Genomic DNA, 20,984 nt, shown 5'->3' on the forward strand with positions numbered 1-20,984 from the left:
GGTTGTTTGTTGTATTGATACATTGTTGCAATAACATAAGTGCCCGCTTCCCCCAAATCCTCACAGCAAACTCTGCTCCATTTCTGGGACAGCAATAAGGACCCTGGCACCGGTTCTGGGTATTATCCTTCCTGTACTTTCACCTCTGCCAATCATCCGACATTAAGGGGGCTATTATCAGACCCCCCCCCCCCCCCGGGCCATTAACCCCTCAGCTCCCGGCCACAAACTGGACACAAAGTAACAAAAAAGAACGCGCAAAGACGCCTGAGCCGCGCACAAAAGAACCTGCAGGTTAACCCCTTCCCGGCCCTCGGTCCACATGTTCACATTCCTTTGCTGCAGGGAAACTTTCTTTAACACTTTGCACTCGGGAGAAGGAGAGGAAGAGAAGACTCCGGGGCGGAAGGGGTTAATCTCTATCGGGCTATATCGCCTGCTTACTGGCAGCTCCCAGCCTGGCTGTCGTGATATCGGATTGCAGGGAAGGCTGGCAGGCGGCCAGGGGTAGTCTATTTAAGAGACAGCTTTGGCTTCTCAGGGATCAGTCTCTTTAGAAAGTTCTGCAGGGCACAACCGCCGGGAGATTTGTCATTTTGTTGCCTTCTTCTGACTTTTTTTGTTCCCCTTTTTCTTCACACTTTTTTGGAGGAGGAAATTCTCTTCTTTTACCCCCAGTAAAAAAAAAGATTTGCAGTTTAGCAAGAGCCTTTTGTTTCTATATATTTTATATTTTTTGGCAGATTTGAGGATTTTTTGCCTTTTTTTTATGAGACTTTCTGCAGCTTTATGACTGGATTACTGTGCATGAAACACAAGGGGAGAAGCTTGTGATCTAGAACGTAGGGATTTTTTTCTGCTGCAGCTACAGGTAGGATCCGATCCCTGCTGCTGGATGTGTCTATGAGCACAGCAGCACTTACCTGGCTGGAAGCACTTACCTGCACTGTTCTAGCGCATCCCTGCTTTGTGCCAGGGAAGGAGCTGCATCGCTGATTTTGGCATTATTTTTTTTTGGATTATTGTGCAGGGACACCCCCTCCCCAGACTTGTACCATGATCCTGTCTGCCTGCTTCATCCTGACCCTGTGCCTTGGGCTGTGCCAGTGCCTGGGCTCTTTTGTGCACTGTGAGCCTTGTGATGAGAAGGCAATGTCCATGTGCCCACCTACCCCTGTGGGCTGTGAGCTGGTGAAGGAGCCAGGCTGTGGCTGCTGTATGACCTGTGCCCTGGCAGAGAGTCAGTCCTGTGGGGTCTACACTGAGCGCTGTGCTGGGGGGCTCAGGTGTCTTCCTAAGCAAGGAGAGGAGAAGCCATTGCATGCCCTGCTCCATGGCAGAGGGGTCTGCCTCAGCGAGAAGAACTACAGGGACCAGGTGAAAATAGGTAAGTGCCCCCGGACTCCTCTTCTGTTGTCTTGTGTATGACTGACAGCTGTCAATCAAACCTTTCCTTAGAATCCCTGTGTTTTTTCAGGACTGTCCACACACAGATTCCAGCCTGTGACCTCCCTCAACCCAAGTCCCCCCCCCCCTTTCCCAAGTTCATGATGCAGCAGAATCTCCCAGGGTGTCATGTGCCCCCCCCCCCCCGTCAGGGCTTATAGTTTGTAAACTTTCCAGAGTTCCCAGAATATCCCTGCATCTGTAGAAATAGCCCCGGGTGCTGAAGGGTTAATGCTCCCTAGTGATGACATCGCTTTGTGTTTTGCTTCATAATTGTCTTGGAAATGGTTAAGTGTCATCTCTTGCTGGGTCCCTGCACTGGTGGGTGGTGGGGGATGACTCCCAGGATCCCTGGTTGGTTCACCCCCCCCCCCTCCTCCCTAAAATGCAAAGTCAAGTTTAGGGAAACTTTATATGAATGTTTAACTCTCCATTTGCCAGGCAGATTTAGTGTTTGCAGTTGCCACCTCCATAGACTCTAATGCAATGATGGCAATCATGCAGCCACTCAGATTAACCCCTTGTGACCATAAACCTCACAACTGTGGAATGTGGACTCTGCAGATACATTCCATCCTCACCCTAATATTACGGGTCACATGATCTCAGGGGTCAGTGTGAAAATTGGGGACAAAAATGTGTGTATTTCATGAACTGGTGAAGCAGAATTGGCTAATAACCTGTTAATGCGAGAAGTCCCACAAGTGTTCTGACAGAACCCCAGAGGGTCCACGCCTATCCGTGTCCTTGTCTAGTAATCATCCAGTGTGGGTCCCCACCCCATTCATATTGGCTACTGATACTTTATTTGGGACCAAACTACTGCAGCGGCATTTATCGCAGCCCCCACCGCAATAATAGTGACCCCTGACCCCTGCAAGTCTGAATTCTGGTTGGAACTTATTAACGCAAAATATTAGAGCTCTTTTTTACAGTCTTTTTGCAGATGGGGAAGGGTCTCATCTGTATTGTACAGCGGTATGGAATATGTTGGTGCTATATAAACACTTTAATACATATATATATTGCAGCTATACTGCCAGTGCTATGTGCAGCACTTAAAGGGTTACTCCGCCCAGAAACAAGTGGTCCACCTACGTTATTGCTGGCACGATGCCCGCAGAGCCCGGCTATTCTCGCTCAATAAAGCTGGCACAGGATGGCTTATGTAACTATATGTATTTATAATAAAAAGCTGGCATATTGCCGACAACCCTATATATATGTATATATATATATGTGTGTGTATATATATAGATAGATAGATAGATAGATAGATAGATAGATAGATGGATAGATAGCCTGGGCTTTTTAACAGAATGATTCTTAATAGAAGTTCATCTCATTGCAACCAAGTACATGGATTGTCCCTGCTCTGTTCTACATTGAGGAAAAATTATCTGCTATTTTACAAATCCTCCACTAGGGGCAGTGCTGCAGTTGTGTTCCTCAGTGGAAAGTGATAAATTCATATCTTGTTGTCAGGTTTCAGGACAAGTTACTGGATATAAATTATAGAGCTAGTTATGACTTTTTTAATCTAGCATTGCTCGTCTCTAAAAAAAAATGTGGCAAGTGTTTGGGTTTGCATAAATATACATCCCATTACAACGTGCAGAAAGATTGTTTTATTCTTAAGGTCCTTACACAAATATATAATTCATAATTTAATGTAAACTACTATAATACTGCCCCCTATGTACAAGAATATAACTACTATAATACTGCCCCCTATGTACAAGAATATAACTACTATAATACTGCCCCCTATGTACAAGAATATAACTACTATAATACTGCCCCCTATGTACAGGGATATAACTACTATAATACTGCCCCCTATGTACAGGAATATAACTACTATAATACTGCCCCCTATGTACAAGAATATAACTACTATAATACTGCCCCCTATGTACAAGAATATAACTACTATAATACTGCCCCCCCCCCTATGTACAGGGATATAACTACTATAATACTGCCCCCTATGTACAAGAATATAACTACTATAATACAGTCCCCTATGTACAAGAATATAACTACTATAATACTGCCCCTATGTACAAGAATATAACTACTATAATACTGCCCCTATGTACAAGTATATAACTACTATAATACTGCCACCTATGTACCAGAATATAACTACTATAATACTGCCCCCTATGTACAAAACTATAACTACTATAATACTGCCCCCTATGTACAAGAATATAACTACTATAATACTGCCCCCTATGTACAAGAATATAACTACTATAATACTGCCCCTATGTACAAGAATATAACTACTATAATACTGCCCCCTATGTACAGGAATATAACTACTATAATACTGCCCCCTATGTACAAGAATATAACTACTATAATACTGCCCCCTATGTAGAAGAATATAACTACTATAATACTGCCCCCCACGTACAAGAATATAACTGCTACAATACTGCCCCCCATGTACAAAAATATAACTACTATAATACTGCCCCCTATGTACAAGAATATAATTACTATAATACTGCCCCCTATGTACAAGAATATAACTACTATAATACTGCCCCCTATGTACAAGAATATAACTACTATAATACTGCCCCCTATGTACAAGAATATAACTACTATAATACTACCCCAATGTACAAGAATACAACTGCTACAATACTGCCCCCTATGTACAAAGATATAACTACTATAATACTGCCCCCTATGTAAAAGAATATAACTACTATAATACTGCCTCCTATGTACAAGAATATAACTACTATAATACTGCCTCCTATGTACAAGAATATAACTACTATAATACTGCCCCCTATGTACAAGAATATAACTACTATAATACTGCCCCCTATGTACAAGAATATAACTACTATAATACTGCCCCCTATGTACAAAAATATAACTACTATAATACTGCCCCCCATGTACAAAAATATAACTACTATAATACTTCCCCCTATGTACAAGAATATATCTACTATAATACTGCCCCCTATGTACAAGAATATAACTACTATAATACTGCCCCCTATGTACAAGAATATAACTACTATAATACTGCCCCCCTATGTACAAGAATATAACTACTATAATACTGCCCCTATGTACAGGAATATAACTACTATAATACTGCCCCCTATGTACAAGAATATAACTACTATAATACTGCCCCTATGTACAGGAATATAACTACTATAATACTGCCTCCTATGTACAAGAATATAACTACTATAATACTGCCCCCTGTGTACAAGAATATAACTACTATAATACTGCCCCCCTATGTACAAGAATATAACTACTATAATACTGCCCCTATGTACAGGAATATAACTACTATAATACTGCCCCTATGTACAGGAATATAACTACTATAATACTACCCCCTATGTACAAGAATATAACTACTATAATACTGCCCCTATTTACAAGAATATAACTACTATAATACTGCCCCCTATGTACAAGAATATAACTACTATAATACTGCCACCTATGAACAAGAATATAACTACTATAATACTGCCCCCTATGTACAAGAATATCACTACTATAATACTGCCCCCTATGTACAAGAATATAACTACTATAATACTGCCCCCTATGTACAGGAATATAACTACTATAATACTGCCCCCTATGTACAAGAATATAACTACTATAATACTGCCCCATATGTACAAGAATATAACTACTATAATACTGCCCCATATGTACAAGAATATAACTACTATAATACTGCCCCCTATGTACAAGAATATAACTACTATAATACTGCCCCCTATGTACAAGAATATAACTACTATAATACTGCCCCTATGTACAAGAATATAACTACTATAATACTGCCCCCTATGTACAAGAATATAACTACTATAATACTGCCCCCTGTGTACAAGAATATAACTACTATAATACTGCCCCTTATGTACAGGAATATAACTACTATAATACTGCCCCCTATGTACAAGAATATAACTACTATAATACGGCTCCTATGTACAAGAATATAACTACTATAATACTGCCCCCTATGTACAAGAATATAACTACTATAATACTGCCCCCTATGTACAAGAATATAACTACTATAATACTGCCCCCTGTGTACAAGAATATAACTACTATAATACTGCCCCTTATGTACAGGAATATAACTACTATAATACTGCCCCCTATGTACAAGAATATAACTACTATAATACTGCCCCCTATGTACAGGAATATAACTACTATAATACTGCCCCCTATGTACAAGAATATAACTACTATAATACTGCCCCCTATGTACAAGAATATTACTACTATAATACTGCCCCCTGTGTACAGGAATATCACTACTATAATACTGCTCCTATAATACTATATTAGGGCCGGTTCTCTGCACCAGGGTTACTGTGGATTTTCTCCTCTTTCTCGCTGTAGTCTGAGCTCGGGTTGAGTAACGTGGATCTTCGCCCAGGGCTCATACTTTGTATCAGTAATCAAGGATTAGCCAAGTGTTTGCCAAAACTGCAGATTTGATGGGAAAATTATACAGAAGACATTTAACCTTTTCTTTGCTGGAGTCTTTTTGTTTTGTTTTGTTTTTTATATTTTGCTATTAACCCCTTCTCCACTATAAGATAATACAGACAACTGACTATCCTATGGCACTATATCATGTGGATACATTATATAGGTCCCATTCTATCTCTTAAAGGGCCAGTTCTTCATTACATGTGTCCTAATGTTGTGTCTTTTTGGATGTTTTATGGATTGTGGAGCAGAGAGATGTCCTTCTTTCTAGACTCCAAATTTAACAGATGGGGGTTCAGGGGAACCCCACCACCTCATCAAGAAAGCTACCGTGTCTCAGATATAGGAACACTATGAAGGGTTAATACTTTTATTTTCTCTCCTTTCCTTGAAAGAGTGAGGTGTGGAGGGGGAGGGGGTGCCAGAAACTGCTGTGTCAGCACAAAAAAATGTTAATAAGAGAAGTTCCACAGAAGACACAGGGATAAGTAGTAGAAGCCTGCAGTTTAACCCCTACTTCTCTTACCTGAAGTGGAGTCCTGTCCTGCATTGATGTATATAGACGCGATGCATTAGGATTGCAGCTGAGGCCAAAGACTTGTACATTTATCATTTCTCCCACTTGCAGTACCGCTCATTTCCACTACAGAAAGTTTCTGCATTTTCCATAAGGATTTCTGCAATAGCGCCCCCCCCCCCAACCAATCCCTCATTATCTGGATCTTATAAAGCAAAAACTTGTCAACCCCTTTAAGATCTACAAAATGTCACCTCCAATATAAACTAAACATACAGGCCCACATCTACTAAGGGCCGTGCGCCAGTTTTTTGTTGGACCTTACACCTTTCTAGTGCAAACTGTACATGTATTTAAGAAGTGTCTGCACAACAAATGTGTCGCACGTGACAATTTTGTGGACCCTTTTTTGTCGCGGCTGCACTAGTCTTCATGTGACACAAATTAGAGGGTGTCCAGAGCTCAGTCCACGAGCGTTAGACAGAAGTGTGTCACACGCCCCATGTTAAAGGTGCACCAAAAAAATGTGGTGCCCTCTGTTGGGGCAGTGCAGGGGGCACCAGATTCATGAAGAACGTTCCCCAGAAATCCTGAATCTGGTGCCCCCTGTACACTACACATGTAACTGCACATAGTACTCAGGACACTGCACATAGTACACACTGCACACTACACAGGACACTGCACATAGTACACACTGCACATAGTACACACTGCACATAGTACACACTGCACACTACACAGGACACTGCACATAGTCCACACTGCACATAGTCCACACTGCACACTACACAGGACACTGCACATAGTACACACTGCACACTACACAGGACACTGCACATAGTCCACACTGCACATAGTCCACACTGCACATAGTCCACACTGCACATAGTACATACTGCACATAATACACACTGCACACTACACAGGACACTGCACATAGTACACACTGCACATAGTACACACTGCACATAGTACACCCTGCACATAGTACACAGGACACTGCACATAGTACATAGTACACACTGGACATAGTACACACTGCAAATAGTACACCCTGCACATAGTACACAGGACACTGCACATAGTACATAGTACACACTGCACATAGTACACCCTGCACATAGTACACAGGACACTGCACATAGTACATAGTACACACTGCACATAGTACACACTGCACATAGTACACAGGACACTGCACATAGTACATAGTACACACTGCACATAATACACACTGCACATAGTACACACTGCACATAGCACACACTGCACATAGTACACAGGACACTGCACATAGTACACAATGCACAAAGTACACAGGACACTGCACATAGTACATAGTACACCCTGCACATAGTACACCCTGCACATAGTACACCCTGCACATAGTACACCCTGCACATAGTACACACTTCACATAGTACACACTGCACATAGTACACACTACACAGGACACTGCACATAGTACACACTGCACATAGTACACACTGCACATAATACACACTACACAGGACACTGCACATAGTACACAGGACACTGCATATAGTACACACTACACAGGACACTGCACATAGTACACACTGCACATAGTACACACTGCACATAGTACACACTGCACATAGTACACACCCTGCGCATAGTACACAGGACACTGCACATAGTACACACTGCACATAATACACACTACACAGGACACTGCACATAGTACATCCCCTGCACTTCTCTTAGTAAATGTGCCCCTTGGTCTCCAGTCTACAGCTCCTCTTTTGAGAAAATCTGTGCAGAGAAATCATATGTAAAATGCATATGTAAATGAACCCTCCAGTGCACTGTGGGCATGGCTATGAGGTCTGGTGCACCAAAGGGGTCGGTCAGGAGGTTTGGTGCACACGATTTTGCCTAGTTTCACATTCTGAGAATAGGGGGAGGTGCTGGTCAGTAAAATTGGTGAAGCCGAATTTCATAGCCACGCCCACAGTGCACTGACTGAACCCCTCATTTGCATATTAATAGCCATGTAGAATCTTGATGCCACCCCCCCCCCCCCTGCTCCTGACATGAGGTTTGGGGTTTGGGACACTTCATTCCTCACCATCCTAGTGCACCTGCTGTGCCCTGTGCTCTGTGCCAGACTGTCACTGCTGTGCTCTGTACCAGTCTCTCATGGCTGCTCCCTGATCTCTGTGCCAGGCTGTCACTGCTGTGCTCTGTGCCAGTCTCTCACTTCTGCACCCTGTGTTATGTGCCAGGCTGTCACTCCTTTGCTATTTGCCAGGCTGTCAATGCTGTGCTCTGTGCAAGTCTGTCACTGCTGTTCCTAATCTCTGTACCACGCTGTCACTCCCTTGCTCTGTACCAAGCTGTCATTGCTGTGATCTGTGCATGCCTTTCACTGCTGCACCCTGATCTCTGTGCCAGGCTGTCACTTCTGTGCTCTGTGCCTGTTTGTCACTGCTGTGCTCTGTGCCTGTTTGTCACTGCTGTGCTCTGTGCCTGTTTGTCACTGCTGTGCTCTGTGCCAGGCTGTCACTGCTGTGCACTGAGCCCGGCTGTCACTGCTGTGCACTGAGCCAGGCTGTCACTGCTGTGCTCTGGGCCAGGCTTTCACTGCTGTGCTCTGGGCCAGGCTTTCACTGCTGTGCTCTGGGCCAGGCTGTCACTGCTGTGCTCTGTGCCAGTCTGTCACTGCTGTGCTCTGTGCCTGTCTGTCACTGCTGTTCTCTGTGCCTGTCTGTCACTGCTGTGCTCTGTGCCTGTCTGTCACTGCTGTTCTCTGTGCCAGGCTGTCACTGCTGTTCTCTGTGCCAGGCTGTCACTGCTGTGCTCTGTGCCAGGCTGTCACTGCTGTGCTCTGTGCCAGGCTGTCAATGCTGTGCTCTGTGCCTGTTTGTTACTGCTGTGCTCTGGGACAGGCTGTCACTGCTGTGCTCTGGGACAGGCTGTCACTGCTGTGCACTGAGCCAGGCTGTCACTGCTGTTCTCTGTGCCTCTCTGTCACTGCTGTGCTCTGTGCCTCTCTGTCACTGCTGTGCTCTGTGCCTGTCTGTCACTGCTGTGCTCTGTGCCTGTCTGTCACTGCTGTGCTCTGTGCCAGGCTGTCACTGCTGTGCTCTGTGCCAGGCTGTCACTGCTGTGCTCTGTGCCAGGCTGTCACTGCTGTGCTCTGTTCCAGGCTGTCAAAGCTGTGCTCTGTGCTCTGTGCCAGGCTGTCACTGCTTTTCTCTCTGCCTCTCTGTCACTGCTGTGCTCTGTGCCTGTCTGTCACTGCTGTTCTCTGTGCCTCTCTGTCACAGCTGTGATCTGGGCCACTCTGTCACTGCTGTGCTCTGGGCCTCTCTGTCACTGCTGTGCTCTGTGCCTGTCTGTCACTGCTGTTCTCTGTGCCTGTCTGTCACTGCTGTTCTCTGTGCCTGTCTGTCACTGCTGCTCTCTGTGCCTGTCTGTCACTGCTGTGCTCTGTGCCAGGCTGTCACTGCTGTTCTCTGTGTCTGTCTGTCACTGCTGTTCTCTGTGCCAGGCTGTCACTGCTGTGCTCTGTGCCTGTCTGTCACTGCTGTGCTCTGTGCCTGTCTGTCACTGCTGTTCTCTGTGCCTGTCTGTCACTGCTGCGCCCTGCCCTGCAGGTGTGTGCACAGGAGACAATCGCAACCTCTCAGATCCTCGTGTTTCCACAGCTGATATTTATCCGCCATGAGAGATGAGTCTGTGATTTCTGTGACCTGACCCCGAGCTGTCGCACCGGCTATTTAAAACCTGCCCTGATAATGGAGAGCACGGAGAGGACGAAGCGCTGCACACCCTCCCTGCAGGGCAACATCTGCAGGATGACTCTAGGAGGGATGACTCTATGACTCTGTATATATATATACAGCATATACACAGAGTCACATGATGCAAGCCGGAACACCCTGTATAACACTGTATAGAACTAATATCTAAGGCATCAATGAGAGCACAACGCCAGCACTGCTACATCACCCATAGTCTAAGGCGGAGGTCACATTGCTGGAGAGATCTGTAATCAGTCCTTTTTGTATGTTGTTAGTAGCTGCAGAACTGTGGTTTATATTCCAGGGTTGTTCAGGGGTTGTGTCCTCACACTGCTGTGCTCTAAGCATAGAATATTATCAACCACCCTCTAAGTGCCTCTGATAACATTAATTCAGAGCAGAAGGGATGGGCTGTAAAGCAGTTAAATGCACAGAGCACAGCAGTGTGAGGACACAGCCCCAGTGCACTTGGAGAAGCTACAATCCTGGAATTTAAATGCATATATCACAGTCCTGCTGCTACTAACAACACACACAAAGGTCTGATTACACATCTCTCCAGGGACAATACATAACACTGCAGTCTGTATGGTCATGGCTGCTGACAGGTTCCCTTTAATTTGTGTCTAAGCACAGAGCAGAACTTGAGTTGTGTTTTTGTTCTAGGACATGGAAAGATCCTTTTTTAATTCTCTGATGGAACCAGATATCTTCGTGTAGGATTTATGGAAGTACCAGGTCCATTAGCCCAGTGCTGGATCTTCTTGAGCGCGGACCTTACAGTATGTAGAAGTCTCAGTGAGGTGATACAATGTTTCCAGGCTGGAGGATACATGAAAGCGACGCCTGGGACCCCAATGGGCTGGTCCAGAACATCTGCGCCTTGTTTACCCTGGGAGGATGGGGTGACCCCTGCTCCAATTCCTCTCTTGTTTTCTAGCATTGCCTGTGGTGAGCAGGAACCTGACGAGGGGCAGGGCTGCCCTTAGCCGGACCCCATAGAGAGCACATCCTACAGTCACCCCCCTAAGTGTTGGATGTAGCAGAGCTCAACGAGTCGGAATTTACCATCTGCCTCAATGTACAGAATCGGCTCGGCTGCATCCGTCCATAACTTTCTGTGCAGCTTCTTCTGATTTGGGCTCCTCGGACAAGGGACGGGTGCCGAGTTTGGGAGATCTTGTGCATCTGGTCCTATAAAAATGGTGTGGGATGAGGGGGGTAGAGATGGAGGCTTGGAACACACAGGCCATTACTCGGCTCTCATGTAAAGCTCGACAAATCCTCGACGTCTCGCACAGTCCCTGCTTTTCAACACGTAATTGGGAATGGAGGCCAGGTCCTGAACAAGGGGGGGATTGTGCGCCTCATGGCTGCACGTGTAACAGGGTCACTTGTCTCTGCTCGGGGTCAGGCTGCTGTAATAGAGGAGCAACTGTGGCTGCACCCATTCTCTCCCAGGGCGCCCATAAATCCAGGGCCCTGCAGTCTCCCCTGGCAACAGGAGAAGGAATCTTGAGTGTTTTCAAATCGAAAACAGGGGGAGCAGGGGACGAGAGACCACATCCTAGAGCTAATGCACCGCTCTCCGCTCTGGCCAGGATTTATGGGGATTGTGTTTACTTCAGGGGTCCTGCCAATGGTAAACCGAGGAGGATGATGGAGGACCCGGCCGGACGCCATTGGCAGCGGCTCCATAGTCTTGGGGGGGAACTAACACGATTTTCTTTAAACCTGATCCCTGTAGCCGGGACGGAGAAACATTGTATCGAGGTCGGAGCTTCAGGGCTTCAAGGAACCAAACAACTCGGGATCGGATCATGTTCATATGGGGCAGATATTTCAGATGAGAAAAATAAGGAATTGGTTCATGACCTGAACACAAATGGGAAATTATGGCAACAAGTCAAGCAAATTCTGGAGTGAAAACTTCAAAAGTTGCCGAATTCCCTTGTACTGAATGATACATTTTTTGCAGAATTCTACACCTTAAAGGGAACCTGTCAGAAGGTGTGACCATGTAGACTGCAGTCAATGTTATATATTGTCCCAGGAGAGATGTGTAATCAGACCTTTGTGTAGAGTGTTAGTAGCAGCAGGACTGTGATATACGGATTTATATTCCAGGATTATACTGAGGGTGTATCCTCACACAGCTGTGCTCTGTGCTTTCTGCAAATAATGTTTTGTATTGTCCCTGAAGAGATGTGTAATCAGACCTTTGCACATGTTGTTAGTAGCAGCAGGACTGTGAATCCATATTTGAAAGTCCTGCTGCTACAAAGATATATAAAGTTCTGATTACAACATCTCTCCAAGGACAATACCTTACACCAGTGATGGCTAACCTATGGCACAGGTGCCAGAGGTGGCACTCGGAGCCCTTTCTGTGGGCACTCAGGCCATCACCAGAGATGACTCCAGGTATATACTTGCAGTCCCAGACAGACCAGGACTTGCTGTGCACAGAGCTATTTTAAAGTGACAGCTCTACCTGGGACTATTTTCTGCTTTATTGGTGCCTCAGGTGCCGGTATCAACGAAATCTGTGACAGAGAAGGGAGTATAAATCACAAATTACATTTTTGTGTTGGCACTTTGCGATAAATAAGTGGGTCTTTGTTGTAGTTTGGGCACTCAGTCTCTAAAAGGTTTGCCATCACTGCCTTACACTGACTGCAGAGTTCACAGAGCACAGCAGTGTGAGCAGTGCCCTTGGAGAAGCTACAATCCTGGAATATAAATCCGTATATCACAGTCCTTCATCTTTCTGCGGTGGGTCTGCAGTCCCTCTGCTGAGGATCAGTGTTGTCCTTGGATGCGGTCCTGGTGTCAGACATGAGACCTGGGTCTCTGTAGACATTATAGAGCCCTCATTGCTGTGCGTGGAGGATCCGCTTTGTGCTGGTTCTGGAGCTGCTGGGATCCTGCACGTCTCATGGCAGCAGGTACCCGATGAGCAGATGTCCGTCCTGTGGGCAGCAGCTGGGATTTCTGCTCTGGAGGCTCCAGGTGGACAGGAGGGAATGCAGATCCATGTTTACTCAGACATTCTCCCCCTAAGTGTCATCCCCCTGACCCCCAGACCCTACACCTAGGAGCAGAATGGGGCCATAATTGGGTTTTGTTTTTACTTGGCTTTGTGATTGGGGGTAGTGATGCAGAATTGGATACTTAAAGGGGCTGTGTGAATGTCATCGCTCCTTTCAGAAAGTATTGAATAGCTGACCGCAAGGTCATGGCGACAAGAGAATGGAAACCTGGGAGAGGGGGGGGGGGCTGCGGTGTATGATGGGAACTGCAGCGGGACCCTTAATCCAATCCTCAAATATTGTCTTAAAAGATGACGCTGCAGAAAGTCCTCGTCTTTAAACTCACAATGACTTTCCCAGCATAGAGAAACTACAGGTTATTAAAGGGGATGTACAGCTGCCCTACTACTGTATAGGCGGGCGTATGATGACCTCTGTTGGGCTGCAGTACCGCACACAACCTGAGAACCATAGTGGCGCTGTAACTATGAATATTCTGCTCAATCATTTCCCTAAACTTTGGATAAAAGCGAATTGTGCCTCCATTAAAGGGGTCTCTTCTGGCTTAGCTCCTAAGGATTAGGTTCTGTTGTCGGCTCCTATAGGACCTTTGGGGGCCAACTTTTACAAAAATACTGCAGAGCTTGTAATAGGTCCTGGTATTTATTGGGTCTATGCTACACCCCTGTCCTGTTCCCAATCATCCCTCTAGCGTTCCTGAATATGGAGCTGTGTATGATGTGTATGGAGCTTCACAATAGGGGGAGCCATGGAGGGAGAATCATGTCACTCATAGGGAAACCCTCTGTGTCCTGGTGACCGGGTCAGAGGAGACTCCACCACTCCTCAGGATACGGAGGTCCAAGAAGACCCTAATAATGGACAGGAACAATGAGACAAAGGAATCATATTTATGTCGCTGCAAAGATAACTTTATGTAAGGTGGAACGAGAGAAAGTTTTATCAAGTCCAACCTATAACCCTACAGTGTTGATCCAGAATAAGGAAATCGATGCCCCGAATTAGGACACAAAATCCTCTACAAACCCCTGGACCGGTGTCCTGTCTCTTTCTGTAGAATCCTGCACCCGATTCCTCCACAATTATAGGATTTGTGTCCCAAAGGCTGAAAGTTAAGACATTGGCCACATGTAGTAAGAACAGAGCAGTGTGTGCTGTGTGTAGTGTGTACTATGTGCAGGGGGTGTACTATGTGCAGGGGGCGTACTATGTGCAGGGTGTACTATGTGCAGGGTGTGTACTATGTGCAGTGCCCTGTGCAGTGTGTACTATGTGCAGGGGGTGTACTATGTGCAGGGTGTACTATGTGCAGGGTGTGTACTATGTGCAGTGCCCTGTGCAGTGTGTACTATGTGCAGGGGGTGTACTATGTGCAGGGGGTGTACTATGTGCAGGGGGTGTACTATGTGCAAGGGGTGCACTATGTGCAGGGTGTACTATGTGCAGGGTGTACTATGTGCAGGGTGTACTATGTGCAGGGTGTACTATGTGCAGGGGTTGTACTATGTGCAGGGTGTGTACTATGTGCAGGGTGTGTACTATTTGCAGGGTGTACTATGTGCAGGGTGTACTATGTGAAGGGTGTACTATGTGTAGTGTATACTATGTGCAGGGGGTGTACTATGTGCAGGGTGTACTATGTCTAGGGTGTACTATGTGTAGTGTATACTATGTGCAGGGGGTGTACTACGTGCAGGGGGTGTACTACGTGCAGGGGGTGTACTATGTGCAGGGGGTGTACTATGTGCAGGGGGGTGTACTATGTGCAGGGGGGTGTACTATGTGCAGGGGGTGTGTACTATGTGCAGGGGGTGTGTACTATGTGCAGGGGTGTGTACTATGTGCAGGGGGTGTGTACTATGTGCAGGGGGTGTACTATGTGCAGTGTGTACAATGTGCAGGGGGTGTACTGTGTGCAGGGGGGGGGGTGTACTATGTGCAGGGGGTGTACTATGTGCAGGGGGTGTACTATGTGCAGGGGGTGTAGTATGTGCAGTGTGTACTATGTGCAGTGTGTACTGTGTGCAGGGGGTGTACTATGTACTATTCTAACGGACTCCGAATGATAAATCAGTGCAGAAATTTATGTTGTATGGGGAGTAGGGCAGCCACGTCACATGCGACATAAATGTGGGACAAACACTTCTTAAATACTGTGTGAGCCGTTTGCACTAGAAAGAACATGCAAAGTACAACAGAAAACTGGCGCACGCCCCTTAGTAACCCCTTAGAAAATGTGCCCCATAGGATCTGGTGTGCACGGCGGCGGAGGCGCCATGTGAAGGGGTTTGTCTCCCCCTGGTGGCCATTGCCTTGTGCTGCAGTGTAATGTGAAGCGGAGCCGGAGGGGGTTATGGATTTCCGTCATTAGGTCATTAGATTGCGAGCTCCACATGAGCCGCTGCGAGTGTGAAGCCACCAGCCTGTATACATTATATACTGCGGAGACCTGGGAATATATATAGATAAAATGTATCAAATGTAGGAACAGGAAGCAGACAGCGCCCCTCCCTGTGTAGTGGTCAGACCGGGTTACTGCGCATTGTTCATATGACGTGAGATAAGTGACTCAGTCCAGAACTTCGCTCTCTGTGCTGATCTATGGCGGCAGATCTGTCCGAGTGTTTGACCCCCAAAAATCTGATATCCCTAGAGAATGGTTCAAAATGTATTTTTAGTTTGGAAAACCCCTTTAAGGGAATAAAAGTAGCCCCCATCTGCCAGAAAACTGAGGGTCACTCTCGATTCTCATACAGGGGTCCAAGGATGCGGAGCATGGAAAGCCTGGCAGGTGTGGGGTCTACCCTGCCTCATCCTCGAGGCGCCCCCCATGGTTCCCAGGTCTTACAGGGTCTCATTCTGCTCATCTATAGAACTTTGTGTTGTCTTGTTTTTCTAAACTTCCGTTCATTTTGTTTCCTTCCAGAACGGGAATCAAGAGAGGAAGATCCCACCACATCGGACACCGAAGACCACTACCACCAGAAGCAAAATGCCCGTAAAGTACCCCTCAGCGTCTCCGAGCAGAAGGTGCGAGCTCTGAACTTCTTACAGAGGAAGAAACAGTCAGCAGCCAGGATCATCCCGGTGGAGAACAAGGCGCAGACCCTCTCCTCCCCCGAGTACAGCATAGAATCCGAACTGGTAAGGGATGGGAAGGGTTAATGAAAAGAAATCCAAAAAAGGGGACCAGTGGCCGTAATACTCCACTCACTACACAATCTAATACCCCACCTCTATTACAGGGCCCCTGCCGCCGACAGATGGAGACCGTCATGCAAGACATGAAAATGTCGCATCGTGTCTATCCCAGAGCCTTCTACATCCCCAACTGCGACAGGAAGGGATTCTTCAAGAGAAAACAAGTAAGAGACGAGTTATAGAAAATATCTATAGATCAGTAATTACTGTACATAGGGGGCAGTATTATAGTAGTTATATTCTTGTACATAGGGGGCAGTATTATAGTAGTTATATTCTTGTACATAGGGGGCAGTATTATAGTAGTTATATTCTTGTACATAGGGGGCAGTATTATAGTAGTTATATTCTTGTACATAGGGGGCAGTATTATAGTAGTTATATTCTTGTACATAGGGGGCAGTATTATAGTAGTTATATTCTTGTACATAGGGGGCAGTATTATAGTAGTTATATTCTTGTACATAGGGGGCAGTATTATAGTAGTTATATTCTTGTACATAGGGGGCAGTATTATAGTAGTTATATTCTTGTACATAGGGGGCAGTATTATAGTAGTTATATTCTTGTACATAGGGGGCAGTATTATAGTAGTTATATTCTTGTACATAGGGGGCAGTATTATAGTAGTTATATTCTTGTACATAGGGGGCAGTATTATAGTAGTTATATTCTTGTACATAGGGGGCAGTATTATAGTAGTTATATTCTTGTACATAGGGGGCAGTATTATAGTAGTTATATTCTTGTACATAGGGGGCAGTATTATAGTAGTTATATTCCTGTACATAGGGGGCAGTATTATAGTAGTTATATTCTTGTACATAGGGGGCAGTATTATAGTAGTTATATTCCTGTACATAGGGGCAGTATTATAGTAGTTATATTCTTGTACATAGGGGGCAGTATTATAGTAGTTATATTCTTGTACATAGAGGGCAGTATTATAGTAGTTATATTCCTGTACATAGGGGGCAGTATTATAGTAGTTATATTCTTGTACATAGGGGGCAGTATTATAGTAGTTATATTCCTGTACATAGGGGGCAGTATTATAGTAGTTATAATCCTGTACATAGGGGGCAGTATTATAGTAGTTATATTCTTGTACATAGGGGGCAGTATTATAGTAGTTATATTCTTGTACATAGGGGCAGTATTATAGTAGTTATATTACTGTACATAGGGGGCAGTATTATAGTAGATATATTCTTGTACATAGGGGGCAGTATTATAGTAGTTATATTCTTGTACATAGGGGGCAGTATTATAGTAGTTATATTCTTGTACATAGGGGGCAGTATTATAGTAGTTATATTCTTGTACATAGGGGGCAGTATTATAGTAGTTATATTCTTGTACATAGGGGGCAGTGTTATAGTAGTTATATTCTTGTACATAGGGGGCAGCATTATAGTAGTTATATTCTTGTACATAGGGGGCAGTATTATAGTAGTTATAGTCTTGTACATAGAGGGCAGTATTATAGTAGTTATATTCCTGTACATAGGGGGCAGTATTATAGTAGTTATAATCCTGTACATAGGGGGCAGTATTATAGTAGTTATAATCTTGTACATAGGGGCAGTATTATAGTAGTTATATTCTTGTACATAGGGGGCAGTATTATAGTAGCTATATTCCTGTACATAGGGGGCAGTATTATAGTAGTTATATTCTTGTACATAGGGGGCAGTATTATAGTAGTTATATTCTTGTACATAGGGGGCAGTATTATAGTAGTTATATTCTTGTACATAGGGGGCAGTATTATAGTAGTTATATTCCTGTACATAGGGAGCAGTATTATAGTAGTTATATTCCTGTACATAGGGAGCAGTATTATAGTAGTTATAGTCTTGTACATAGGGGGCAGTATTATAGTAGTTATATTCTTGTACATAGGGGGCAGTATTATAGTAGTTATATTCTTGTACATAGGGGGCAGTATTCTAACAATGTTATTTTCTTCCTTATGACAGTGTAAACCTTCCAGAGGTCGTAAACGTGGTATTTGCTGGTGTGTGGATAAGTACGGGCTGAAGCTCCCGGGCAGTGATTACGCCACCAGTGACCTGCAGTGCCACAGCTTTGACAGCAGTAACATCGAATGATTCCCAGTTCTCAATCTGCTTCTGGATGGACGCGATCACTTGTGTTTTTTCGTTACTTTGTCCTGGGATGTCCATGAGGATTTCTCCCTCTTTTATTTTTTATTGTTTTTTTTTTCCTCATCTCATTGGCAAAAGCAAAAAAAATATATATATATAATAAAAAATCTTGAAAGATAATTATAAAAAAAGACAATGATGAAGAAGCCGAGGAGAAGAGAACTTCTATATAAAAACACAGTGTAAAACTTGAAGCGACAGAGAAGAGAATGGGCGGCAGTCGACCCTGGGAGACGACTTGTTGCTTTTATTTTTGTTTTATTTTTTTGACAATGGGGGAAGGTCCCTTAGGCTGACGCTGGTTCTATGCTGTCCTGGTCTAGCACATGTATGTCTTTACGTTCACAAAGGTTTTTCTATGTTTTGTTGTACATGGTATGTAACGCATTGGTCATGTGCCACCAAAAAAAACCTTGTTTTTATGTTTTTTTTTTACAAGAGATGACCAATTAGTCATCATACTCGCAAGTATCTGTCCCCTCGTCCACGTCTCGCGGAGGAGGGGGGGATGTGCTCAGTGACTGAAGCTCTAGAAATCGTAAAACTTTAATCGTCACTTTAAAAAAAAAAAATTACAAATTTTTGTCGTTTTTTTTCTTCTCGACGGGCACGGGGCACTCCATACACGGGGTCATGTGCGGAATCGGTGACCCCTAGTGCCAGACGACTCTCCAGACCCCATCTCTTAGGTATCTGATCACAGCTGGACCTGTGGAGAGTCCTTCCGGATTCGTCGATCCCATGTCTTTATACGCAGAGAAGCTGTGACATTTGTTTTTTTTAATTAAAAAACTTTATATGTATTTTAAGGAATTTTTTTGTCTGTATTTTTGCTTCTATTCTTATAGCAGCAAGAGATTTAGTTTTACTCCTCACCCCCTTCCCTTTTTCTGCCAAAGCATCTTGCCAACTATTTGCCCGTTTTTTTTTGCCCGTTTTCTCGGCTTTGTGTTATTATTGAAGGCTTCACCCGCTGGTCCAGGTTCCTTTTCACTAATTAAAGGGCAATCGGGGCAGTAGAATAGATGTTGGTGCTGTTTTTTGTGTGTGTTTTTTTTTTCTTGATGACGTTTCAATGGTTTGTTGAACAAGATAAGCTACAAGCTGCAACTTTTTGTTTTTTCGTTGAGTCGATCCGTCGTTGCTCCTGGGTGACGGGGCGGCTCGCCAGTTTCTGAGTCGGTCCGGGACTCGAGCTTTAAAGAAATGAAGGCTTTAGATACCACTTTTCTAAGTCTTACAAAGCCATAGGGAACTTTTTTTTGGACTCTCTTCTTGCCGAATTAGAATTTGTTGTGTATGGAGGTGGGACGGGCGGAGAACAAAACGCCAGGAAGTTTATGAAGATGCTAAATGGACGTGGTGACGAGTTCCATGGAATCTACCACTTAAAGGGACATGAATATCACATTATCTGACACTGCCGGATACGCTCCGCTATTGTATGGACTGAGGGGATATTGGAGGAGATATTTAACCCTACGTGTAATGGATGTCAAAGTTCAGACTGAATCTGAAGTCGGAACAGGTGATCAAAAGTTTTGGTTTACAGTCAAGTCACCATGTGGCCGGCTGGAGTGACTGGCACAGGACGTTCAGTAACGTTGCGGATGGTTGCGCTTGGCATTCCTTCATTTGCTGCCTTTTAATCTCTGTATGGAAAATGCAACAAGACAACGAGTTGTTATGTTGACTTTGCAAAAAAAAAAAAACTTTGACAGACGCGCCGGCCCTGCTGACTGTGCCGGACTCTCTGTAGACGTTCTGCGAGGGAGATGCCGGTTCTGAATGTTATGTGACCAGTGTGGTGCAGCTGATCCTGTGTGGCGCAACTGCTCTTGTGTGGCGCAGCTGATCCCGTGTGGCGCACCTGACACCCTGTGATGCACCGGATCCGTTGTGATGCAGCTGATCCCACATGATGCACCTGAACCCATGTGACGCAGCCTTTTCTTAAAAGCTCGGTTTTTACTGCTGGGCGAAAAAAATAATCAAAAATTGTTGTTTTTATTTTTAATCTGTGTTGCTTTAAGAGCGCTGACTTCACCCATTGCTTCTGCTCTTACACTGTCATGGATGGGAAGGGGGAGGAGCCTCATGCACACAGCCGCCATATTGCCCTGGGGAAAATGTAAAGATACATTGTATCTGATGCTATATACATATCAAACTTTATAACAATGGAGCAGAAAGCATACAGCGCCAGTCTCAGTCTAGTGGTCAGAACAGGTTACTGCAGATTCTCCCCCATTCTAGAACTAAGCTGTAATGACTCAATATAGCCACTGACCAGAGATGGCGCTGT

General features: G+C 44.7%; 1 protein-coding gene across 1 annotated transcript; it reads left to right on the plus strand.

Moving 5' to 3' along the window:
- The first annotated feature begins 534 nt into the window (after positions 1–534).
- On the plus strand, positions 535–19,460 carry IGFBP5 (insulin like growth factor binding protein 5). The gene is made up of 4 exons (XM_072121994.1): positions 535–1,387; positions 16,234–16,451; positions 16,553–16,672; positions 18,491–19,460. The coding sequence occupies exons 1-4, from the start codon at positions 1,057–1,059 to the stop codon at positions 18,620–18,622; spliced, it is 801 nt and encodes a 266-aa protein (XP_071978095.1). The 5' UTR covers positions 535–1,056; the 3' UTR covers positions 18,623–19,460.
- Positions 19,461–20,984: the final 1,524 nt, after the last annotated feature.

The sequence above is a fragment of the Engystomops pustulosus genome, chromosome 8, assembly GCF_040894005.1.
Source record: "Engystomops pustulosus chromosome 8, aEngPut4.maternal, whole genome shotgun sequence".
Classification (NCBI taxonomy): Eukaryota; Metazoa; Chordata; class Amphibia; order Anura; family Leptodactylidae; genus Engystomops; species Engystomops pustulosus.